Source organism: Calidris pugnax, unplaced genomic scaffold, assembly GCF_001431845.1.
Source record: "Calidris pugnax isolate Ruff unplaced genomic scaffold, ASM143184v1 scaffold196, whole genome shotgun sequence".
NCBI lineage: Eukaryota > Metazoa > Chordata > Aves > Charadriiformes > Scolopacidae > Calidris > Calidris pugnax.
The window spans coordinates 3,176,143-3,202,279 of NW_015091042.1; the positions used below are offsets into that span (position 1 = coordinate 3,176,143).

At 44.2% G+C, this 26,137-nt stretch overlaps 1 protein-coding gene across 4 annotated transcripts; it reads left to right on the top strand.

Moving 5' to 3' along the window:
- The first annotated feature begins 546 nt into the window (after nucleotides 1-546).
- LOC106896380 lies at nucleotides 547-24,608 on the top strand. 4 transcript variants are annotated; one of them, XM_014956348.1, is made up of 5 exons: nucleotides 547-572; nucleotides 2,375-2,478; nucleotides 15,378-15,569; nucleotides 16,251-16,471; nucleotides 24,232-24,608. In XM_014956348.1, the coding sequence occupies exons 1-5, from the start codon at nucleotides 552-554 to the stop codon at nucleotides 24,444-24,446; spliced, it is 753 nt and encodes a 250-aa protein (XP_014811834.1). In that variant the 5' UTR covers nucleotides 547-551; the 3' UTR covers nucleotides 24,447-24,608. The 4 variants fall into 4 exon arrangements, with proteins under 4 accessions (XP_014811834.1, XP_014811836.1, XP_014811837.1 ...); XM_014956350.1 differs by having other exon boundaries at nucleotides 565-572; nucleotides 2,375-2,484; XM_014956351.1 differs by lacking the exon at nucleotides 547-572 and adding an exon at nucleotides 707-741 and having other exon boundaries at nucleotides 2,375-2,484.
- Nucleotides 24,609-26,137: the final 1,529 nt, after the last annotated feature.

Below are 26,137 nucleotides of genomic sequence, written 5' to 3' on the forward strand. Positions count from 1 at the left end.
AACTGGGCACCCCCATCCCGACACACGCATGCCAGGGTAACCCCAGCCCTGCACCCATGCACATGGCTGGGGGGTAAGACTCAGCTGCCCCACTGCTGCCTGCTGCTGCTGGAGGGATGACAGAATGGTCAGGGTTGGAAGGGACCTTGGGAGATCACCTAGTCCAACCCTCCCGCCAAAGCAGGGTCACCAACAGCAGGCTGGACAGGAGGGCATCGAGGTGGGTTTTGACTCCACCACCTCTCCGAGCAGCCTGTTCCAGGTTCCTGGATGAACCCCAACTGCCCACCAACATGGTTGGGCTGGCGGTAAGCCCAGCCACCCTCTCACAGTTGAACACATATGGGGTAAACCACAACTGTCCCTCCAACAAGCATACATGGTGAAACCCCAGGTCCCAAAATCACCACCAGCACTGGCCTGCTTGGTGCCAACCAGCCCAGTGCCAGCAGGGCTGGCCAGGTGACATCTACTGACACCACCAGGCGATGGGCCGCTCTCAAAACTCAGCCTCCCGCCGCTGCTGCCCTCCAGTTGCCTCGCTCTGGCTGATGGCTGCAGGTCCAAAGAGGGTAAGGGATTTGGGTTTATAATTAACACAATTAAAAATAGACTTTGAATAAGCTGAAGGCAGAGAGGCTAGACATCTCTCGTGCAACTGGCACGTTAGGAGGAAACTAAGTGGTATTATTCAAACAAAGGTAATCCAAGACACCGCAGCGCGGGAGCTTCGACTACCAGGCAAGTACTTTTAAGCTTGTTTACAAAGCAACCCCCAGTGAACCCAATACACGCACCGAGCAGCATGAATTTAACCACAGCCGGCTCCGCAAGCAGAGAGACAACTGCAGAGCTAGGCCAGATAATCGCCTCTGCTCTTCTACTCAGAAACTCTAATATTTGTGAAATTCTAGTTTGCTTTCCAGCTGGATTCCCAGGCTGAGGACCTCTGACTGGAAAAGATGCTTAAATTCAAGCGGTTTGGTTTTTTTTGAATACCAGTCCGGCTTGTATTTAAATTTCTTAGAGATCTATCTTTAAGATAATAGCCATGAAACACTGTTTCTGGGTTTCCTTCTCAGCTGATGTTCACAAGAGTCTTTCCCGGGAAGGGAGAAACTGGCCAGGCAGTTGCACTGGAGAAAATGTGAAACAGACTATGAATAAAATGCTGTGCAGTTCAGAAACAAAACCTGGGGAAAAAAAGAAAGAGTAAGAAGTTTGAAAGGGGGTGGGGGGAGTGAGATCTTTTTCTTTTTTACACCCTCCTCCCCTTTTTTCTTTTAATACTAACTCTTTATAGTTTGGGGCTTCTATGGATTATTTATAAACTAGGATAGAATTTTCAGATAGAGACGGGATTTTTAATATCAACAGCCTTTCTCAGAACATTTTTATTGAGGAAATATGTTTGTATGACTGTGGAAGCCATCGGGATGCTTGGAGTAAAGGAGAACAGAAAGAGAAGACTGGGTTAAATTAATTCCTGCTAAATGCTTACCAGCAGACTTGCTGTCTATATGGGGAGCTGGAGACAGAATTGTACCAGGGTAAAAAGGATACTGTGTCTATTTATAGCGCTGCCTTCAACACCGTAGGAATTCAAAGGAAAACTCCAACTCAGCACACAGTCTTCTCATCATCTGCTTCTGTCAAGATTAAATCGGGGCTGAGATCATTCCCTTCCCCTGCAAATCCCTGCTAGGAAGGATCTGTTCCTTCCTGCAAGTGAGGGACGACCATGGTACAAACCACCCCAGAGCTCGTATGCTCTGGTCCTCACCCAGCCAAATGTCACCTCTTTCCTCTTGGGAGTCAGAGGAAGGGGAGAAAAAGATCCTCCTAAGCCTCAGCACTTCAGCAGGAAAGACCAAAGGCATTTCACCACCTGCCCTGCACCCCTGCTGCCCGTACTGTCCCCAGCCCTTCTCACACCAGATGCTCTGGGGCGCTTGCAAACAAAAGGGTAGGGCAGCTCCAGCAGGCTCCCAGTGCCAGGGGACAGGGAGGGGAAGAGGAACAGGGTCCTTGGCACACAGTCATGGTCACTCATGGTGTCACTTACTGAGATGATGCCCTTACCCTACAGGGAGGGCATCTGCCACCTCTTGCCACTGCAGAAACATCCGTCTCCAAGAAGGAGGGGGCGCCTATTTATCAGTAGAAATCCTCTCTGATGCTAAGAATACAAATGAGAGCAGCCTTGGAAAAGGTATTAGCAAAAACCTGACCACCACTCTAAAAATAAGGCAAGCTCCTGGAGTTCCTTAGCTCCACTCTTATTTTAGCATTGTGGTGCCTCAGATCTTTCCTTTTCATCTTCCACCTTCCAGTTTCTCTTTAATAAGAGCTGCTCTTTTCGTTCTTCACAAAGCACTACCCTACTCTACTCTCTCGGTGCTCCTCTTCCATAATTCTGCTATCAAGCTGTCTGCGAGGTGGGGAGCAGAAGGTGCAGGACTTGGTGCTGCCTTTGAGGTACAGGTAATTATTATGTGCATCTGTTATTGTGGTTGCTGCCTCAACAGGTGGAAAACATGCTGTTCGCTGATAGATTTGCAGCACTCTGTGCTCCTGCCTTGTCTTTTCTCTAAAGCCAGTCGTGTGGTGTTCCTAAAATAATAAACACAGCCTCACTGCTGCCACAAAAACCCCTGGTAAATATATTTTTATGGGAATGAAATATTAAAGGATTTGAACAGTTACTCACTGAAAGCAAAATATGAGCAGTAAGGTTGGGTAAAGATTCAAAGGCTGGTTTGCTTCCTTTCCCTGGGGCACATCAAGGCTGTACTGTTTGCACTTTAGAGATGGATAGTGGGGAATTACTTAACCCAAAATGATGGAAACAATTCAGACTATAATAATATAGCATGAGAGTTTCTCACATTACATCTATTCCCCAAACTGCTGGCTATATTCTGCCTTCAGATTCACGTGCACAACTCTCATTGGATTCTGGAGGAACTGTATTTGAAGCCAAAATGCATTTCATCGTCTTTCTGAAGTCTCTCTACAGTTTAGTTGCTAAATCCTGAGCTCAAGGACTGGGGACAAAGCTTGTCTAAACATTTCCCAGTGTCTGTCTCTCTGAGATTCCCATCTGCTGTGTTTTATTTTGAATTTCATCTTCCTACTTTCCTGAAAACACAAAGCAGAAACACACGTTTCCTCTGCCCTGGAGTGCAGGAATCACCAAATTTCCCAGCAGGTTCTCTCACAACACAGGATGGATCCAAGTTTATCTAAAAATGCTACAAGCCCTTTGTGGAGTAGAAAGGGAGGAGACCAGAAACGTGGGCCAAGTTTCTGAGTGTTATGAACACCCCCAGCCCCAAAGGGACCCCATATCCTGTTTCCTCTCTCCCTCTCTCACCTGGCTTTGGGTTTCATTAGGAGAAATACACATTGCTCAAGTCCAGGCTCTAAGTCTTCGGTTAGTGCTTCCTGCTGACACTGCAGAGACTGCAAGAGCCACAAAAGCTGAGTCTGACCTGGGGGCTTCAAATTTACTACAATAGCAGAGCAAATTAAATGGAGAGCACGTTAAGCGGGTTGGGAGATTGTTGTTGACCAACAAATCTTCATTAAGTTCCCGCACCAAGCTGTGCTGCACCTCCGATGGAACTGATTATTGTGTCTCCATCTGTGTTTCAACTATTTCTCCACCGGGCTTAAAGCAAATTCAAACTTGCTTTAGGCCTAATTAGAAATAAAACACAATATTAATCCACCTTGCCCCACGCATGCACCTAGTTTGGAGGTGCTGGTGCATCGTTCAAACAGGCCAGGTTCCACTCTGTTCACCACCAGTTATTTACTACCCTGGCTTTTGCTAGCTCTTTTATTTACTGCCAGTGTCTCACGGAGACTTTGTTCGCTGTTTTATGGTGACTTTCTGGATTAGTGGCTTGCATTACCAAACACAAGGTCTGAGATCATCTCCTGGCACTGCTCTCCAGACCTTTCAACTCCAGAGCCACCAGTGTTCAACCCCAAGGGTTCATACAACTCGCACCTCCCCAGAGCAAAGCTGGTGCTCAGCATAACAGCAGCTTTCCCATGCTTAGAGCAAAGTCCTTTTCTGATATTCAGGAACGAAGGGAGCCTACCACAACTGGAGCCTCTGACAGCCTTCCCTGCAGGCCACTACCAGAAATGCAGCTCCAGAGGTAAAACTCAGGTGCCAAGCTACTCTGCTGCGTGGGCTTTAAAAACACTCTGCCCAATTTAGACCAAACAGAGAATGGTTTGAGGAAGAAGTGCAAGGAAAGCAAGGGAAATTAAGCAGCAGTACTGAGAGTTGTAGAGCTTTAGCATCTGCAGTGTACATGCAGCACAGCATCTTCTGCCACGGACCGTCCTTGCCTTAAGGTAAGACAAGACACAATTATTAGCTATCTCTCCTCTAAATACAAGGTAAGAAACAAGAGCTACGAATGAGGGAGTTAGCCTTTAGTACCATTCTTTGCCAGACAATATTTACGGTAGCCAAATATTGGCCAACACGTTGGCCATGGAGATTGGCCGTGCCCCATATCATGTTGGCCTCAGCATCAGACAACACTTGAAAAACATGGATGGGACTCAACCTTTTCTGTATCAAAGAGAAGGTATCAATTATTTGGGTTTACGCAGCACACAGGCTGTTACTGGTTCCCAGCACTTGGGTACTGCACAGCCACCCCCTTCACAAAGCTGCTGCTGTGTCCAGGCAAGACAGAGGAGGGCAACCACAGCAGCTGCCATCTGATGGCATCTGAATTGGGTTTTGCTAGTGGGTAACTGGTTTCCAGCTCTAGAAGAATACAAGTTCTATTGTTTTCGTACCAGTATCTATGACATTTGGGGGCACACATTTTTCACTGCTAGTTTGTTTTAGAACTTTTCATACCAGGTTATCTATGACATTTGGGGGTACACATTTTTCACTGCTAGTTTGTTTTAGAAATATGGTAAGAGTTAACCTAAAGGACAAATTATTACAAATACCTGTAATCCCAAGAGCTAACACAAATTCTGGGAAATTCTAGACCTCAAATCAGCTGTGCTACAGAATATGAGTTCCTATTTTTTTTTCCTTCAGCAGACTTAGTAGTGAGATTTTACAATGAGAGGAAAGCAATTTGCTTAGCTGACTTGGGATTTCATCTCCTTCCATTGCATCTCTTAGACTACGCACACATCGGCAAGCGAGTCTCAGCTCTGTTCAGTCTGACCTCTGTACTAACTTGATTTATTGTTTCTAGCTCTCAAATAGTGTATTACGTTATACCCCAAAGGGTCTGATTAGAACTGGTCAGTATTTTAATGATTTATGAGGGGCATCTGGGATACCATGGGTAGCATACGTGTTGTGTCACTGCTATAAGGGGAGCCTATATTGATCCATACCAGTGTGCTCCAAGACAAAAGCGTGTCAAATTCCAATAAGCTTTAGTTCACAAACCTGATTTGACAGGTGGCCAAGCTTGCACTGGGACTGACCGTAGTTCTCATGGTGGGAATAAAACAAAACAGCTGGATTGCTTCTAGCCATTGCATTATGAGAGGATTTCCATCCCTTTCTCTTGTTCTATTTCTATCTTACAGAGCTTAAGGAGGTGTTTATCCTTCCCAGTTCTGTAGCCAGAAACCTGGACAACAGGAACTTGCTATCAGTTCTGTGGTTTATCTTTCTGCCAGAGATACTGGTGAGAAACACAGGCTACTGGAACTAGCCTTCCAAACCTGAGTCCTGCCATGGCTATCGCATTACTAGAAAGTCTCAGATCCGAGAGGCTGGGGTGAGAGAAAGATGAAGAAACACTTAGAAAGACAATGCAGTTGTTCTTACGCCATAATGTCACTGTGTTTAATAAGGAATCATAGAATACCAGGTTGGAAGGGACCTCAACCTTTCTTGGCAAAAACACGATCTAGACAAGATTCAGCTGGACAGGGTGTTGGGCCATCTTAAGTGCCCAATGTAGGGGAATCCACCACTTCCCTCGGGAGATCATTCCAATGGCTCATTGTTCTCATTGCAAAAAATTCTCCTCTTGTGCCCAATTGGAATCTCCCCAGGAGTAACTTGCACCCATTACACCTTGTCTTTTCCGTGTGACTCCTTGTACAAAGGGAGTCTCCATCTTCTTTGTAGCCATGCTACTTTTTAAAGGTATCTCTAAAGAAGGATTTTGCAAGCACAGAAAGAAAGGAGCACAGCATGGTGATACAGGGTTTCTGTGTCCTTGGTTTGATTTTTCATGTTCTGAGTTCTATTTTGAATTCTATTCCACCGAAGCATTCCTAGGAAACCTCGTCCCCCAGCATGCAAGTTCAAACTTGACCATGACTTTCACCTCATAATGTAAGCTGCCTTTGACTCACTGGAGGTGTGCACAGCTTTTGACCCAAATTAAACCCAAGGGTGACTCCTTACCCTGGTTTAGCTATCATACAAGTGTTTGGCAGCACGCTGCCCCTGGGTTGCCTCCCAGCTCAGACTTGTGGAGAGATGTAGAAAAATTGTCCGACTTAAGTTTACCATCTCCACCTGTGTGGTAGGAACGGCAGTGTCTTCCTCACAGGCTCACTCTGATAACAGCTATAAATTGCATTCCAGCACTCAAGAAACACCAGGGAACTGCCTGCCTACCTCCTGCTGTTTCCCATCTTCCTTCCTAGCAGGTTGCTCAGCCCTCCTGTCACGCCAGCGTAGGGATAGGTGTCTGCTCTCTCCTGTAGGCTGGGCAGCACAGAGCTATCTTCATAGTGCTGGTGGAGACCACAGGGCAAGAACAAAAAGCAGTGAAGCTGTCAATGCCCCCAAACAGAACAGACCCAAAAAAGAGCAATATATTGTTTTTAAGATAGAAGAACATACCAGAGCTAGTCACAGGGGAAAAGGGCTTTGCATTGTGCCATCCTTTTGGTTAAATCCTTGGGGCAGAAACCATTCATTTGTAACGGGATTCTTTGAATTCTGAAGCCTGATGTTTCCAGCACTGGGCTGGAGGACACTGCTGTATTAGTTATTGTTAAAGTAGCCTCATTCACCTTCAGATGTGGCCTGCTAAACTCTGGTGGGGACACAGGATACCGACCTAAGGGACTGCATCACAACTGGCGTTCTGTGCAAGGCACAGAGCAGGACATCCTTGGCCTCCGAACATTTATTGCTGAAGCAAGAAATAAACACAACTTCTGCCTCAGATCATTTTGCAGGCGACCTGGGAAAACTAGATCAGGCCAGATTAAGAGCATGCAACACGGAGTAAGCCTGAAGAGCAAAACCATGGCTGAGAGACTGGAAACAACAGCCAAATGACACTTTGTCTTTCATTAAGCTAGACGCAGTGTGCCCAGCAACCCAACCATGGCTTTCTTGCGTTGTGTTCAGTTGGAAGTGAGATGTCCAGATCAAGACCCCTTACGAAGCTGACGGTATGCAAAAGAGTGTAGCAGCCAGGCTGCTTGGCAGTCACAGTTTCACTCCAAAACTCCACAGAGAGGGAGCAGAAAACGTACTCTATGGTGTGGAGCACGAAGTGCATCCCACACAGCAGCAGTGCTGAGGCTGAAATGCACCTCAGTAAACACGAGCCCCCAGCCCACTGGATCTGCTTCAGAGAAACAGACCTGGCACATTTCAAGCAACCTATGAATAAACCCGAGCTTGTGCCTCTCTGAAGGGTCACGCTGTACTAACATCATCTGCTAATGAGAGCTCCACACGCTCTCTGAAACTGCAGGCTGCAAATATTGGTAGAACATTACTAAAAGTCAGGAAGAAGCAACTGGGATTTGTGCTGTTCAGGGAGGGTGAAGGCTTTGGAGTGGCTGTACCAAAACACCAGTGTCACCCAGAGAACCCAGCTGGTTACTGGCAGCTCCAAGGGGAAGTCAAAGTGGTGCACATCACCCCTGATTTACAGCAACCTGCATCAGCTTGCCACAGCCTGTCTTTCAGATGTGCTTCGTCCTTTGAGTTTTTCAGTAATTTTCTGAGGGTGCTTCCAGAAGAAAAAACAGAGTTTATCCCTTCAGAGTATACTGGCTTTCACCTCGGAGAAGTCATTGCTGGAGGCAATAGAGATAAAGTGATGCAACAACCCTTGTGCATAGAAGAGCCATCCTTAGACAGGAAGAACTAAATTTTAGGCAAGCTCGTTATCAAGTTCTCAACAGGGAGTGAAAAATATCAGTACTGAAGGAAGGAAGGAGTTATAGACTGTCAGAACTGATCATTGGTCAAGTCTGATGGCTGATGTCCACTGCAGAAGAAACTAGCAATGATGTTTGACCTAGAAGCGGTAGCCTGCCAGGGAGCTAAAGAGACTGAAATACAGCATGGAGATGTGGTAGATGCATTTTGGACCAGCTACTGTCCTTGGGTCACACACAGTGTGTCTGATTCTCTACCAGATCAGGTTGGGTTAATGGGTATAAGGATGACCTTGGCAGCTGAGAGCACAGGAGTACCAAGGGGCTCCAGAGGGCCCAATTTTGCAGCTGAACTTCTGTGCTCTCAGCCAAAAGCCCTGCATCTTTGCTGGGACCGGGGCTGGAGGGGAACCGACTTTTCCTTTGCTTGCTTGCCAAGAGCCAAGTTCAGGTCCTTAGAGCTCTGCAGTGTTCTGGCTCCAGCGGATGACTTCACGAACACCTAGCGACGGGAGGAACACAGCTCCCTGCACAGCTTTAAATGTTTGTGTTTCCCTGCATATGCCAATGACATCATTGCCACCTGAGGGCCTGAACTCTGGTCTTGGCAGGTAAAAGCCTTTCGGGTCACCTTACATTGGGGTTCTTGCTCTCGATGCGTATTTATGTAATGATTGCTAGATGGCTGTAATTAAATGACTGTAAAGCACCACCTAAACTGCCCCAGTAATAAATTCTTAATAGCTGATGCTATAACAAGCAGTTACAAAAAAATATATCGTAATGTGGAGATTGTTAACGTTGTCTGGGCCTGTTTAATGCACAGCTTTAAGCAGTTACTATGCACACTATTAAAATGGCATGTAAAATTTGTAACTAGTAAATAAAAGGTCCAATTCAGCAACAAAATATATCCAAGCCTCAGTGGTGAAGAAGCCATGGAAAAGCTTGGGGCTGATGAGCTATTTCCTCTTATCTCTGCAGTCCTTCTGGTGGTGCTACCTATCAGCCATGGTTTCTGTAAAGCAGACTCCTTGTGCCCACCCCTGCCTGGTGCAGACTCTGCCCCTGCCTCTGTCCTGCCTCAGAAACATGGTTAGGATCCCATTTATATTACAAAAAAGTAACCATGACCAGAAAACCCTTGGTTTTATATTCTGTGAAGCAGGGGTGGGTCAGGGAAAATCCATTTAGCTGCCCATATTTTTCACTTCTCTTTTATCCAGTCAAAGCTGCAGTGTGGGTAGGATCTCTACAGAGATGATTTCCCATGGCTAAAGAATAAAATAAATATATATGCAAGACCCAGAATAATTAGCAAAATGAGAAGGTGGCCAGGTTTTGCACATTTGGTACAACATCGCTGCACATGAAAGGGTGGCTGCTCCTCTCTAGCCACCGTCAGGAACCACACACATGGCTGGTAAATACAAGTGTACTAACCAGCTGATGACAAGAGAATATTTCATACTACAGTTACAGAAAAAAAGTAGGCCACCCTGCCTCGGGGCCTGTATGCCGAACTACATCCTGAAACAGTCAAGATCATCAGGTCTGAGCCCTGCTGGCTGGTCCACAGACTTGCTATGAAAAAAATTAGACATTTTTGAGGCTTCTGAGGCCTGGCAGTCTGTAACATCAGTGGAAGCTGTGGTAAATTCGGCATATTTGAGAACCAGGGATGGGTCGATTAACTTCTTCCTTACATTTGAGTAGTGCTTTGCAGCAAAATGTTACTGCTGATTTCCCTGGAAGTCACATGGAGGAAAGTTCTACTTGGACAAAGGCGAGGTGTCATGTAATCCCTCTCCAGTTCGGACAGAAAATCTGGTACTAACACAATGCTGAGGGGAAAAACACCAATCAGATGTTTTGTTCTTGTACTGCTCAAAGCTGTCCGATACAGAGATTAATTTAACTAGTCTGCTCCTCAACATGGGCTCTGCGTGGTCTGTTGAGAGCAAGGCCATCTAAATGGATTTTGCCAAGTCACACCAAGTGGGTGCCTTACCCTAAACGTATAGCTGGGTTAAAGTTGTGGGTCTGGAAGCCTCTACTAAATTTGGAAGTACTGTTCAGATTGCATCCTCCAGCTGCTGGTGAGATTTTCTTACAAACAGTTGGCTGCTCAAATACCTCATGCCTCCCTGGAAACCGCGTCTATCTCAGCTTTCAAGTCCAGCCAGCCCTACCTCAGTCATTGCTGAATTTGATTCATACCGTCTATATCCTGCAGCGCTCCTAGCAATTGATAAATTACAGCTCCAGCAAGACTATCGGGTTAAACACCAAGGAAGAAAGAATGATGACAGTAATACTTGTCATTTGTGTGGAGATGTAGCAACACAAAACCCTCTCTCAAACATATGTTATCTTGGAGGAATCTTTCCGAGGGATAGGTTTTCTGAGAAACATTTATGACTTTTGAATACACGATAGGCATGAACTTGACACGACCTACTTTGGCCAAGCCCTGGGCTTCAGCCTGGTCTTTTACCACCACAAATCAAATAGTCTATTTGAAGTGCAGTCAGACTGATATCCTCACTGAGATGACAAGGTTACAGCACACACCAGCTTGACAAAAAACAGGATGTTTTTGTTCTCAGGATTTAAAAATTCAGAAATATTTTTACTAAAGCCAGAGGAAAATGGCTATGTTCTACCCATACACAAAAGCCAATACAGTGCCTGGGATGACCAAAATATTCATTACATCATTGAAATGACAGCATTGACATCATTATATTATACTCAAACCCCTCTTTTTATCTTGGCATTGGAAAATGCAAGGAAAAACACAGGATATAAAGGCTCTCTACTAAATATCCTAGACACAAGAGTTGTTTTTTCCTCCTGACTTTCCACAGCACCATGCTGCAAGTTTTTGTGTCGTCCCATCTCAAACTTCAGCTTGATCTCACACCAACGTAATGCCAAATTGTCAATTTACACTGACTTTTGAGTATTCTCTTATTTAATGAAATACTATGGTGTTGGAGAAATTGGACAAAAGGTGGCACATGTTTCCAAGGCCTGAGACACTTCTCAAGGGGTACTCGTCTCTAAGGGTCCTCTCCTCAGCCCGGCACTCAACAGCACTAATTGTGTTACGGATAAAGCTGTAATCACTGAATTAACAGAAAAACAGCAAAAGCATACACAGTATATGTGATCCACAAGGCCTTCACTGGTGAGAAGAGAGGAAGCCTGAACATTCAGGGAGGAGATACTCTCTGTGAGCTCTCACAGGACCACTTTCCTTTCTTCCTGAGATATTCCATATATAAGGCACCATTGACCTGGCCACTCTCGTAGCCCAACTGCAGCAAAGCCACTGATGGGCTTCTGGAAACGGGGCTAGAGACGCAGGCACGGCGTGGTGATGGCCTGTGTCATACTCTGGGTCACCCTAGATGATCAAAATGACCTTCTGCTCTGTGATAGGCCTCTTTGATTGCCATTCTCCTGCTAGTCATAATTAAGGAAACTCTATTACACAGTTCAGATACAATTACAGTTGTAGTACAAACCAATCCAAAATTAATCTAAATATAATGGTAAAATTTCTCCTACGTGATTGAATAATTACTGCAATACAACTCCAGTAGGGCAAAGATCAGGAACATTTCATATGAATATCAGTCAGAAACCGGCATTTTAGAATTGTATTGCTCATTCATACAACACACATCACAAAAACAGACCCACTACAAAAAGCAAATGTAGAGGAATTGAGCTAAGAATCATTAAAAACATATTTTTAAAATGAAGAACCACATTATTACATATAATCGTTCTCTTTTCACACTAATTTGTTTTAATCTATTCATGCTTCTTACAAAACATTACACAAAATTTTAATCATAGCATTGTTTTCTTTAAATATGTGCATTTCAGTAAATGACACTTGCGTGTATAAATTTAGTGAGTTAAAATGTTAGACTGACGCTAGAACTGAGCAGTCATTTATTCAGAAAAAAAATTGACTTGTTTTCCTGTCTGTAAATTTTCTATGGAAAGCTATTACTTTTTTTCAGTATATTCATTATTCAACCTATTAGTTGAATAGTCCTACAGAGACTTCTCTGCTTTTGAATCATTCACAGCCTGTTAGTTCCAATTATTTCACATTTGAAATTTGAACCCCAGTCCTTGGCTTTTATTGGACGTAGACTTTACATGAACTGATGCTTTTCTCCAGTTGAACAAATGTGACCAGAATGCAGATGGAATAAGTTTTGCACACAGCATCAGCAGTTCATGTCTGTGTTTCAACAGGAGTAAATTCCTTAGCTATAATACGAGATCAACGTGAGCACAAGCTGAAAGTCATCTTAGGGTAATTCTGAAGAAGCACACTCATCTAATAAAGACCATTATTCCACAACTTTCAATATCCGGGTAGCACACACTACCAGCTTTTGCCAAGTATATGCAGTTGTGGTCGCTTCTAGAAAGACAAATCATTTTTAGAAAAATAAGTCTCTGAATCTCTGTGCTATACTTCAGAGTTGTCTACCCAGCTGTTAGAGGGATGGAGTTATGGACCTGGAAAGCACAGCCTCCAGAAGAGCCATGTGAGTGAGTTTCTGCCTTTCCCTTCCCATCCTAATGGCAGCCTGAACGCCGCAATGTTACCAGGACTTTTGGGCAGTGCCCTGAAATTCTCCTGCGAGGCTTAGGAAAGCAAGGCTGATAGCAGCCTTCAGTCTTCTGAGGCTAGGTAAATATGAAAATCAAAGTATTTATACAGTGGAGAGGGCGAGAGGAAGGGGTAACAGGCAGTAGTAAATAAGGAAAAAAACCAAAACAGTTGAAAGCAACTTTATAAGGAGTGAGAAGTGCCCTAGAGTGGTCATTAGCCATGCTGCAAGGAATGAGATACATCAAAAAAAGGGAACATTTGCTGCAGATATTATGAGGTGGGAAGGATTGGAGTAGGCCGTTATTCTTGAAAGTATTTAATGAACTGGCAGATGGCCCTGTGGTCAGGACACAGGAAATGCAAGTCCCATTTCTGCTGCAGGCCTCCTGTGTGGGATGAGAGAAGTCACGCTGGTGCCTGAGATCACCAGCAGAAGATGAGCAGCCCTGGCACAGTGGGCACTGGGGTGGCTAGTGTCAAAGAAGCTATCAAAATTGATGGGGGATGTCCGTTCCACTATGGGAATTCCTCCGTGCCTCCTCTTGCATAAAGCCATCCAAAATAGGCAAGAACATCTGCTTTTGTTTTCACAGTAAAAGCTTACACTGGAGGAGATATGCACATTTGGGAGGAGAGCACATTCCACAGTGGAGCTCTTTGTAATACAAACAATAAGAGACCATCCTGGGAACATCATTATTTGGTGAACTTACTGTGTTCAAGAGGACAGGGCTGACTGTGAAAGTGGCAGAAGAAGGTGTACTGACACAAGAGAGGGCCCCTCTTGGCAACCAGGTGGCAAGGCAAACCACCCAAGTGCATGGCAGAAGGGCTTCTAGTCAACCTTCCATGGGCTAACACCAACACAACAGTCATCACTTCCCTCCTTTATTTCTGTGGACATTTCAGGAACTTAGCTGCTCCATCTCTCCTTCAGCAAAACAAAGGATTAATATAGAAAAGTGCAACAAGCTCCCAAAGCAGGCTAGTCTTCAGACTCTGTCTCTTTGTACACACAAAGACAAATATTTCTAAACAAAGTTACACCAAAATGTGAACTTAGGGCAGGTAAAAGTACCTGATGGGAAATTAGGAAAACTTTCACCACAGTTAGTGGTTGGAACGAAACTGTCAATGGAGGTGCTTGAACATGAATACAACCTATTTTTAAATGACAGAGCTGTTCAGCAGAAAGATAGAAGATTTCAGGTTTGCTGTCCTGGACTGTTTTGCCTCAAACCACTCCTCTAGTCAATTATGCAAAAGCCATTCAGCAGTCAGTGGCGGAGCAAGACTCACTTGACTACAACTTCACCACTGACATAGACAGATGCTTCTGTTCTAAAGCTGCCTGAATTGACAGAGTTCCTAATATCTCTGTAATGCAGGTACTTGACTAGATCTTAGAACATAGAAATATATATACATTTTTAATAATTTCTTAAAACGTAACTGGTAAAAATGGTTTCTATTGCCCTCTTCAAAAATCCTCCAATCAGCTAACACAAGGAACCACTATTTCAACAGAAGTGTACCACATGGGAATGGAGTAATTCCAGAGATAGATTGAAGCCTAAAAGAGTTTTCTTTGGAATAAAGTACTTACTTCAAGATTAGAAATGGAAGAGTTCTTGGAGGGGGCAGAGAGGAGAGAAATGCAAATGAAACGACCTATAAAAATACATTAATGCTCATATAAATGGCAGCTACAATCACTATAACTTACTCATGCACGTTCTTTCTAGTATGAACATTTGTCACCAGGACAACAAGTATGGCTGGCAACTACCATCAGAAAGATCTAAAATTCTCCTGTTGAAGCAGACAATTAAGAGCTAACCACTGAATAACATTTTGCGTAACCAATTCTATTCAGCTCAGTGAGCAAATTATAAAAGACAAATCAGATATATATATGCAAGTCCTAGTCATGTGGTTAAAGGAAAAGCTCAGCACACCAAATTAGTAACTTGTTTCTATACCCACTGCATAGCTACATTTGCACAACACATTTTCTGTAACATTACCTCTTTCCATTCGAGAGCAGAGCTCCTGTGCTGGTGTATCGTGGACTGGGCTGTTTCGCTGCAGTAGTAATAGTGTCTAGAATTCCAAATAGGAAGTTTATACTACTATGAAAAAAAACCTTTAAAAAATAATTATTAAGTTTTATCAACTGTTTGACATACCTAGAAAGGAAGGGCTGGGTAGTCGGGTCAAAATAAGCCTACAGAGGTCCTGAACCTACTAGTCTGAAAAAGCTTTAGCTTCCAAATTGCTGTAATAATGTGAAACTTTATTTAAGAAGCACAGGCTTCAAAATCATTGTCTGAACCACAACACGGGACTACACTAGCCACTAGGCTCTCGTTTAGACTGCAACAGTATTCCCAAGTCCAGTCACGGTCTCTGTTGTGGTAAGGATATAAACACACAAGAAAAAGACAGTATCTGCCCCAAAAAGCTTATTACTGGAACTGTGGGCAAGCTTTGTGAGGGGGTAAGGGAGGGCGAGAGGAAGAGAGGGTGACCCTCAGAAATGTTTCTGGCTGGTGGTAAATGTCTGCCCTCCACCTTTCAGGATGGCCTGGGACTCCCTGTGCAGCGGGGACTTACTGCGCCCCAAGATAAGAAGCACCTCAAGCAGGACACCCAGCAGCCAGGGCAGCGCCGAAACGCCGTCCCTGGAGGAGCTGCGACGCCTGCTCTGGACACGCAAACACCCCACAGGGCACGTGGATGAAGTCTGGCCAAACCTCTACGTGGGAGACCTGTAAGAGAGAGGGAAGCGTTGAAGGTGTTAATGCAACTCTTAGCCCTGACCCTATTCCCTCCCCAAATCTTCCATTCCCTATTTGTAAAGACAGCTGGGCACTAATTTGGGGATCTCTCATAGTAAGTGTTGAGAAAGGCTGAACTGTGCACAGAATGCTGTAGCACAGAAAAAAGGCATCCTAAGTGACCGAAAAGAATATTCCCCCTCCTGCATTAGTACAGGAGCCCTGCACTGCAACAGCCTGGTGGGGCCATGGCATGGTACCGCAGGCTGTCACGCCAGAGCTTGGTGAAACAGGATCAACCTCATTTTCTCCTCACGTTGTCAGACAGCATCAGTCCCCTGAACTGATGGATGCTCAGCAGAGGTGACTCGGTGAGAAAGCACACCAGAAAACTCTTGGCTTGCGCAGAAATATCACCACCTTTTTATTTTTTGTCAGTTGAGAAGAGCCACCTCAACTAATGTTTGGGAGAAAAATGCAGGAAATGTAAAAGTCACTTTCTTAACGAGCCACTTCTGCCTTGAAGCATTTTGGTGGACGCTTTGGACGTGAACAACCCATCAGAAAGTAGCCAGTCCAACTTCATGTGGTTTTAACAAACTGCACAATCAGCAGCATGTTCTACCCTTCACTGTAATGCAGCAGGTGGATATAACTCACCATCCTTCTTCCAGGTACGTCGCTCGTGACAAAGCACAGCTGAGCCGACTGGGCATCTCCCACGTTGTGGATGCCACTGCCGGGCGACTTCACATCGACACGGGACCCAAGTTCTACAAAGATCTGCTGGTGGATTACTATGGAGTAGAGGCAGAGGACAACCCAAACTTTGACCTCAGCATTTACTTCTATCCAGTTGCACGATACATAAGAGCAGCACTGAATTCCCCAAGAGGTAACTAGACCCTCTCTGCACGTTAAGTACCTTCTGCTTAGGAGCCAAGTAGGGCACGTTATCAAACAGTACTCAGCAAAAGCCAACCAGCTGCAGATGTGGGTAAGAATGGAGTCACTCAAACCAAGTAGCATCACACCTGCCTCCTGAACTCCCACAGTGCGTGGTATTTCCCCTGGAACAGGGAAGGATGCACTGAACAAGCTTTGAAAGAAGTTTTCCCTAGACCTAGTGCTATTCAACATCTCTATTAGCAAAAGACAAAATAGCAAGTAACTTTCATTACCTATATCAACACACAGACCTGGGAGGAGGCACATGCACTTGATCTCCTCAGATTAGTGATGGGATTTAAAATAAAATCTGGGATGAGGTAAAAATACATAGGCAAGCATCATATTTGAGTACAAAGATTCAACTACAATGCTACAAGCTGTACAAGTCCTACAAACGCAGGATAGGGAAGAATTTTCTGGGAAGCAATTCTGTAGAAGAGAACCTAAGCCAGGAGATAATGTTATGCTGCTGCTAGAAAGAGTATAACTTTGAAATAAGAAGATAACCTGCAAAAGTCCTTGGACTCACTAAATGCAGGGCAGTTACAATGCCAGAGGCCTGGGGTTAGTGGGGGATCATGACTATTAAGGACAAACCCTCACAAAAGCAAGTCTCCACTTGCCACAAAACTGTAAATCTATACAAAACTGTATAGATTAATAAATCACTTAAAAGTTGTTTATTAAGAGAACAATTATACACTCAGCAAACTGCTTTGCTTGCATCACAGCGAGCTTTAATATCAACAAGGGTCCTAAAACATTAATTACCCAGCTTAATCACATGCAGCTAGTAGATCTGATCTAGACACCTAGAGGTCTACACCAAACAAGCTAGGAAAGGGAGATGCAGTAACTGAAAGCAGTGCACCTCCCTGCTAGATACCTCAGAGTTTTCTCCCATTTGGAGGGCTTAATCCATCCCAGTAGAGAGTATTTGCCTTTGTTAAACTGAGGGCTGCATTTTGGATTTCAAAACCACTAACATATTTGGGGATTTTGGATCTGCACCCATTTTGATTACAGCATGCACTATTTGCAATTGAAGTCATTATTGGTGGTGCTCCAGAAAAAGGTAAGATCCAAAATCTTTTCATGCGTGTGTAAAAAAACCAAAAGTTCCAAATCAATTGACAAAAGACAGGAGACAAGAAATGAATCATGGTGGCACAAAAGCAAACAAAACCAGTGCTTTGCAAGATGCCTGCCCAAATACTGGAAGTTATGAATGTAGAACAAGTTAGGGCTCAAGGCAAACACAATGAACTCATCATGTCTCAAGTGCATATTTATCCCTACTCCCATGCTTTTAGATATTGCTTTACTGAACTCCATATGGAAGCAGGGTTCTGGGAATGGAGACAAGGTGAAATTCAATCATATACAGTCCAGCTGTTGCTGACATTCATCATTTTAAGGAAAGTGCAACAGTTTAGAAAATATATAAACAAGATGTTCTGGAAGCATAATTTCCTGAGGTACAGAAATTTAGCAGCTAAATACCCATGACCTGTGCAGGGATGAGACAGGGAAGGGATTGTTACTCACATCATTTAGAACAACAGAAAAAATGGCATTTATTATAAGCAGAGGTGCTGAACAAAAAATTATCCCAGGTGACAAGAAGCCTGTTCATATTAAATTCAGGATGTAACAAGGTACTTCTGTTTGATTGAGAACTTATTTAAGACTGCTGCTTAACTATTACAAGCAAATTCAACATTTTATTTTTTTTTAAATGGAATTAAATTATCTTTTTCACCTGGGAGGATAAGTCGAAGTTAAGATCATATGAGGCACAAACATATTTAAAACTATGAATCAAATACTCATTAGAATTAAATAAGAACTGTTACTCCTATCAAGATTCAAGAAAAATTCTAATGCTTTACACAACAAGTCCAGAAAACAGCATGGGCAGATTTATTCTAGATTTCTTACCTTAGCTGAACAGAATATGTCTTTGGTGATGTGAGAAATTAATTTTTAAGGCAATTCCTTCAAACCTGGATGCCAGAGCATGAGCAAAAGGAAGCTGGGGAGCACGCACTCACATGCTCCTAATTGGGGACTATAGTCTTTTAGGAAGGTTGCCCTTCTCCTTCTGCCCACTATTGCTGTTCCTGTCACAGTGGCCAATGGCTGCAGCACACCCTGGACGACTTTTGTCATCATCTTTGTGGTACAGACTAAGAAATACATGCACTGCTCTTGCAGCCATGCCACATAAGCATTATTTTATGAACCCTGCTTCCTTGGCAGCTTTTTCCTTGAGTAGAGCCCTGCTGTTCCTTTGCCCACGTAACAGAGCTGTGTGGGAAGGCTCAGCCAAGAGCCAGCAGATGCACAATGTGCCCCCTTCCCTGCAAGGAAAAACATGGTGTCAGAGAAGTATTGGCCTGATCCCTCACGCTCCTCCTTCACTTCAGGGAGGGGGCAATACCAGTCTTGCCCCTTTGCACGGCCATCTGTACACTTAGTATTTTCCTGGAGGGCAGCTAAACCTAGGCTGCAAATCAGCAGGGTTTGGTACAGACTAGCAGAAGAGGGAAAGGAAGAGAACTTGAGAGCACAGATGAAAGCATGCCACGAAAACTATTAAACACTGTGCAGAGAGAAAGATTTCCAAGTAGAGAGCTTCTCCTTTTATTGACCTCAGAACATGTTTAAAGCAGGCAGGTTAAAATCAGCCATTAACTTCCTGAAATTGCAAACCCTCTCTAAGGCATTTCCCCTTCTTCCACTTCACTGGAGCAAGGGAAAAGCTCAGCTCCCTTCTCCTGCTGCCTTTTTAGTGGTGGTGGTTAAGGAAGAAGCTTAACTCAGGAGAAGAGAGTCCTCTCTCTTGACTCTGCCATTCATGTGTTACATACATCAGTTTAACTTCCCAGTCTCCAGCAGATGACAGCCCTTACCTGTTCCAGGAGGTGTGGGAAGAAGGGACACTCCACCCTTTAAAGCTCTCCATGGGTTTCTTGCCTTTTTCAGCTGTAACAAAAAGGACACTTGATTAATCAAGGAATAGACACCTGATTCTGTACCTGGCTACAGGACAGTGGCTAAAACCTAACAGGGGATGAGACAACCACAGTGGAATGGGAAGAGCCCCTGGGGCACATTAGCCTGGCTGAGCTCTCCTCCTGGAGAGCAGCACCATTCTGCTGGATTCAATGGACCGAGGGCAGCTGGGGTGTTCACTCCGGGTGACGGTCTGGAGCCTGGTCTTAAGCCAAATTGAATCCATCCTGCAAGAAATCAAGGGCTAGTTCAGGACATTTAGCTCAGTTAATGATGAGTAGCAAAAGGACAATAAGATATTATGTGTTTTAATGACTAATTTGTTCAACAACATTGAATTTCCCAACTTGAATTTGGCCAACAAAGTTGAATGTGCAAACTTTATCCCTAGTGCAAACCCTTTGATGTCAGTAGAGTTACAGCAGGCATGAGCTGGATATAATATCCATAATCCGTTGTTAAAAACCAAGTGTTATTGTTCTGCACAAATCCCAGCCAGATGACAGTTATTGTCTGCCTCTGCAAAAAGTAGCTTGAGATGTGCAGTGCAACATTTCAAATAAGGATTGCAAGATTTAATAATGCCAGAAGCTAAGTGCCCCCACTTCTCCTCAGTTAATCCCATTATTCCTAAGGGATCCTGTTACACGCTCAGAGAGAAGGTTGCAACATGGCCCTGTAACGTGGGATCCATCCAACTTCTCTTCACACTCTATGTTAAAACAAATGGGGGTGGGGAAGGCAGAGCTGGAGGATGCTGGCTTGTGGCATGGATTCCACGGGACAGAAGATGTGGTTCTAACCTCCTTGCCCACCCCGTGATGGGGGAATGCATCACGACCACCTCTGTGAACATTGCTTTCCCAGGCTGTGGTCCAGCAGCCACCCAGGAATCCCAGCCTCGGTGCCGGGACGGTGCATCTCAGCTGCCTCCCACCGTTACGGAGCCCACCACAGGCAGCCCACATGGCAGAGAGATGCTTCGGGCACCAGCCAAATGCAGTACATCATGGTGGGTTCAGAGTGTCACTTAACCCATTTACAGCTTCTGCTGAGGGACAAGGGTCTGAGGCCGTAAACAGAACCAAACAGCAGCACAGCTTTTGTTTCCCGACTCGAGCTTAACATTCAATTTGTTTGCTACAAATAATCACATAGTAAATTCAAATCTGCTTTCATTAGAGCAATTTTGCATTAATTAAATCATTTCACATGACTGATTTATCTGCAACAAACAGTCATTTTATTGTCAGTGCACCAGCATTTATCATAACCTCTGCGTGTGGTGAAACAAAGGCTAAACAACGTGGAGTAGATATTGTACACGTAAAAGAGATAATATACTTGCATCCTCACGGGAACAAGTGTATTAGCCATGCAGATCAAGTCGAAGGTCAATAGTTAAGGCTTGTCCAGGTTTTTGCTGAGACACCTTCTAAAGCTAGTTGCTGATCTAGGAGGACTCTTTTGAAGTGCAGATAAGCCAGAGAAGCAGGGAAGAAAATTGAGTGTGTTCTTACTTGCCACCTCCTCTTCTCAAACACAGAGATATAAAATAATTAGATATAAAATGGTAGAAAGCCAGCCTGTACAAGCAGGAGCCTGGAAGTTGTTCTGCTTTCTGTGCCCCCAACAAAAACACATCAGGCCATATTTAATGGCAGCATCCATACCTGTGCCAGCTCGGTGTTCCCTTCCAGACTGCAGGTGGGGCTGAGCATATTCCAAGGCACAAGGCTCCATCTGGGTGGAAAAATAAAATGGACTTAAGAACATTTTGATGGAAATTAGGTTCAGAACAGAAACCTTCCTGACCCCCATCCAATTTCTGGCCAAATTTAGATTCAATTTCAGAATATTTAGTGATTCAAAATCAAATGCAAAATCTAGGACATCTCCTTTTGGTTGCTTTTTGGTTGTTTTTTTCCCCCTCTTGGTGCAGTTCAAACTATAAATATAATTTCTCTTCTAAAAGGTTGTAGAGCTCTAGTAGCTTAGAAGTTTTCAGACAAAAGCCCAAGAAAGCGGTTTTGGTTCTGAGAAAATTTTTCAGAACTTGTTGTTCCTTGGATTCTCTTACCTGGGGTGTGCATTAGAACGAGTGTCTGGATTTCCCCAGCCCCTGCCACTACATTGCAGTTAGGCTGACTGCAAACTACTAAAGCATGGATTTTCCAAAGACCTTTTGGCCTTAACCCTGTTCACAGTATTTCTCAAAAAGAAACTGTGCTCCTGATTCCTATGTTCCTCTGAAAAATCTCAGACCTAGGTTATTTGGGTCTGAAGTGCCTCCTCTAGGGAAGATAACACAGCATACGTATCCCACAAGGTTGGTGTCAAGGCTAATGATAGTGCAGCACATTTAAAAACAAAAAAGTCTAGAGAAAATTCAAATTAGTGTTATTTTTTAGCAGGGGTGCAAAGCATATCTCCATATTCCCATAAAAACTAAGCCTTCACTTCTAAGAATCCCCATGGAGTTAATGGAATTGACAGATAGATGTAATTTAACTTGAATAATGGCATCGGTATCTCAGTAAATTCTGTGAAGGTGTATCTGAATGGGAAAACACAAATAGAAATCACTTGATCTTCTAATTCTGCGAAACTGACATTATGCTGGAAAAGCCTCTTCCTTCCCCCAAAGGTGTCGATGCTCAGTCCAAGCCTGCTGTCACCAGAGCTGTGTTTGCCGCTTCCTTGGAGACTATATTTGTCCCTTTATTTCTGCTGAAGACACGTCTATCTTTAGGGCTGAGCTCAGATTTCTCATGCCAGGATAATGAAAGGTGGCTGTGTCACAGACATTGTGGAATTCAACACTTCTCTCAACCTGCTGGCCAGAGCAGGGTTTTGCAGCACACGCTGGCGCTCTCTGAGCATGTGGCTGTGCCATCACCATTAGTCAGAACTGGAACAGTTGCTAAATACATACTCTGCCACAAACAAAAAAAGGGATTTAAGATGAAAAGCTGTGCACAAAGTACCCTGAATTAACACCTGGGGAGGTGGGGGCAATCAGTCTGAGGTTTTTGGCTGGATGTAGGCTCGTCATCCAACAAGGATATTTTTGTCTCGCTCCCTGGTAATACAGAAACTAAAATGCTGGGAGCACAAGCAAAACAAGGAACTAGCCCTGAAAAGCTGCCCCTTCTTACATTTCATCAAGAAGAAGAAGATATAAACTGTATTGTTGTTAAATTGCATTCTATACAGCTATACAATTACTAAACAAGAGACTACAAATATGGGAGTCTAAACAAATTAAAATTTAAAGAAATGCAGAAAATATTTCATTTCAAACTTGTGAATATTTCCAGTGAAGAAGTGTTCTGAAATTTTTGTGCTAAAATGGCAACATTTTTTTTCAGCTGTCCATTAGGTGGTCAAAAGTTCAAATCTGATTTTAATCACTGGTTACTTCAATAATGGCCAATTGCTGAGCCATGGTCTCTGTGAAAAGACTAGATCTGACTGTGGCAAAGGACGAGAGTTTGACAATTTTCAGGCATGGCTATAATTGAGTAGAACAACAGAAGATTTTTTTTCCAATTAAAAATTTCTCATTGAGTCTTACCATTTTTGCAGAACTTGAAGCATTTTACACTACCCACAAGATGCAGGTTTTTAGGTTCCAGGAGGAGTTCTTTGTTCACATTCAGAGGAAAAGGATGACAAACATGAATTTTTCCCTCTGAAAGCAATCCTTTGGACAAAATTTCCTTTAATTTCACATAAGACCATTTTAAAAAATGTTTCTCTCCTTCCAGCATGAGTCAAAGACATACATTAGAAACCTGGGAAGTAGCCATGATACAGAATTGCATTTCTCCAGCTGCTTCCATTAGTGATCACAGCAGAAAACCCCAAAGCAGAGCAGAGGGAAGGAGAGAGCTACTCCTGGATCCCTGGAAGGTCTTCCCCTGAGGCTAGCTTAAAGTAACATGGAAGGACTCACAACACTACTTATAATGAACTCTTAATGAAGATGCACACCTCACACTGAAATCCCTGGAGAACTCAAAATATTTCATGAACTGTTTTTCTAGTGATCACCTAGTACAGAAGATAAAGGCATTCGGGGAGGATAGTGACCATAGATGTACAGGGTAGGCTATAGAAATAAAATTTAAGAAAACAAAACCAAAATCAAATAACAACAAACATAAGTAAGCTGATCTGTTCCTAATGGTAACATCCATTTTCTCACACGCTTCCAACAAGGTCTGGAAGTTGGTTGGAAGCAGCCAGCACCCTCAGAAAGCATTATTGCCCTAAGCAAAGAAGAAAAAAGAGCTTGTGGAAAACCAGGAGCATTCCTGTAATAGCAGCAAGCACTCCTGAGCATTGCACATTTGAACCCCCAAGTTTCCAGGCCCTCTGAGAGCAAGTACCCTGCCAAGGCTGCTTCTCATAGGATGGCCTTCAGGTATGAAGGCTGAAAGCTTTGCCATCACTCCCAAAACCATGAATGCTGGAATACAATTAGGAATTTTCTGTCCCCAGCCATTAAACCCACCCCCCGCTCCCCAACCAGCACGACACCAAGTCTACTCTGCAGGGCTGAGCACACCAGCTTGCCCAGCCCCGGTGTCACCACCACGTCCATCCCTGCTCCAGCATGATACACCCCACCATTTGGCCTCCTGGCATAATTGCAGCTCTCTCTCTCTCTCCTTTTTCCAGGCAAAGTGCTAGTTCACTGCGCAATGGGAATCAGCCGATCGGCGACTCTCGTCCTCGCTTTCTTGATGATCTGCGAGGACATGTCCCTTGCTGAGGCAATTCAGACCGTCAGCTCACACAGAGGGATCTGCCCCAACTCCGGCTTCCTCGAGCAGCTTCGGCAGCTGGATCTCCAGTTACGAAGGGGGAAAGGCAGAGGAGCAGAGGCCTGTTAGTGCCCAGGGGGCACGTCTCCGGGCACGGGACCGAGAGATGTTGCCCTCACCGAGGACAGTGCAAGGATGTTGTCAGGACTGCTCCACGGCCACACTGAGAAGCTCCTTGGGAAACGGCTGAGCACGAGCAAGGTGGCGGGAGTTCGGTATTTATTTTTTGGATATGCCCACTAATTGGAAAGAAAAATAAAGAAGGATTCAAACCAGCAGTTTCGCCCACCTGGGCCTGTTTTTTTAACTGCCTGTTGGGCAGGGCACAGGGAGCAGTTGGGTTTTTGTGCAGAATTAAAAGGCAACACAGTCAGCTTGAAAAGAGACTTTCTAGTTGCTAATAGTTGCATTTATATGGCAAGAGGGAAAACGGCTGAACTTGTAAAAAGAAAAAGAAAGCATGAGGTTTTTAAGCAAGTCTTTAACATTTCACATCCAGCTGGCATGGGGCGAGAGTTCAGGTTTTGCAAGCTGATGTGCTCCTTTGGTCTGACATGGTGACACGAGTCAGGATCCAAGTCAGACCATGGGCTCTCTCCATTACAAGCCACAGAGGCTCCTGTTGGGACCTTCACAAGCTCTTTTAGCTTCCAATCTAGGGCAAATACTCAGAACTTAAGAAGTCCATGAAGCCCTCAGGAGCCGATACTGGGGGTCCCAGCCAGACACTGCACCCTGGGGCCGTGGCTATGGACAACCTGACCGCTGGTGGGACAGAAGGAAGGAAGGTATCACCTTGCACATGTGAAGCCAGGGGCACGCTCAGGGGACACTGCTCACTGGTGCCAGACAGAAACATACTCCTCTTTGGCTTGCAGCCCCGGGGCTCCAAATCGCACATTGCCCAAACTTCCCTGTTTTAATGGAAAGTCAGAACCTAGCGTCATCGTGTCAGAGCAAAAATGAGCAATGCCTCTAACAAATCCAAAGCAGCAGCTCTGCATTTCGATTACTCTTTTACGCCCAATTGGCCACATTTAATCTTGTGAAGAACTTGAAGCAGATATTTGCTTCAGTGCAATTACAGCCACATACAGAACATTGGCAAATGCAAACAATATAGAATTTCCACTTGACGGCAGATTAATTTGGTGTGATGTTTTCCCTTGAGAGGTCTTAAAGGCTTGCAGTTCTGAAAGTACCCTGCAGTTTGTATTTATAGCACTATGGATATTGAATAGAAAGAGAAAAGCATATACTTGTTCTGAACTGAAGTTTCTTTTGCCTCCATACATTAAAAAAATTAACTGAGCATAGCACACTTCCACTGCATTTCTCATAATGCAATATGGAAACATGATTTCCCCGCAGAGCCTATAGAGAAATCCAGGTGGTGTTACCACTTTTATAAACATAGTAAGTGAAACACAAGCAATGCTACAGACTAATTTCCTCTCAGGGAACAGAGAGATGGGTCTTCCCTCCAGAAAGGGTCCCATCCTTTGAGACTGGAGTAAGCGGCCAGAAGGGAGTTCATAGCTAATGATGGAAAAATCAGTGAAGTTATAGCTTTCACAGGCCTCTTACTGGCTGCCACAGCAAGGAGATTAGATTTCAGTGAGCATGGTGGTTGAACCGCTCCTGGCACTTGGGTCTCCTCCATCTCGGTCTGTCTGGGGATCATTTTTTATTGCAGACCATGCTGAAGCTGTTTTGTGAGTAGTCTTTTCAGTTGCCTTACTAACCACTCCCTTCAACTC

Excerpts from the sequence above, each read along its gene's own strand:
- LOC106896380 (XM_014956348.1), top strand. The coding sequence starts at position 552 with ATGGCTGCAGGTCCAAAGAGG. Across the intron at positions 573-2,374 it reads TGGCTGCAGGTCCAAAGAGG|CACTACCCTACTCTACTCTC; the intron begins GTAAGGGATTTG and ends TTCTTCACAAAG. Across the intron at positions 15,570-16,250 it reads AACCTCTACGTGGGAGACCT|GTACGTCGCTCGTGACAAAG; the intron begins GTAAGAGAGAGG and ends TCCTTCTTCCAG.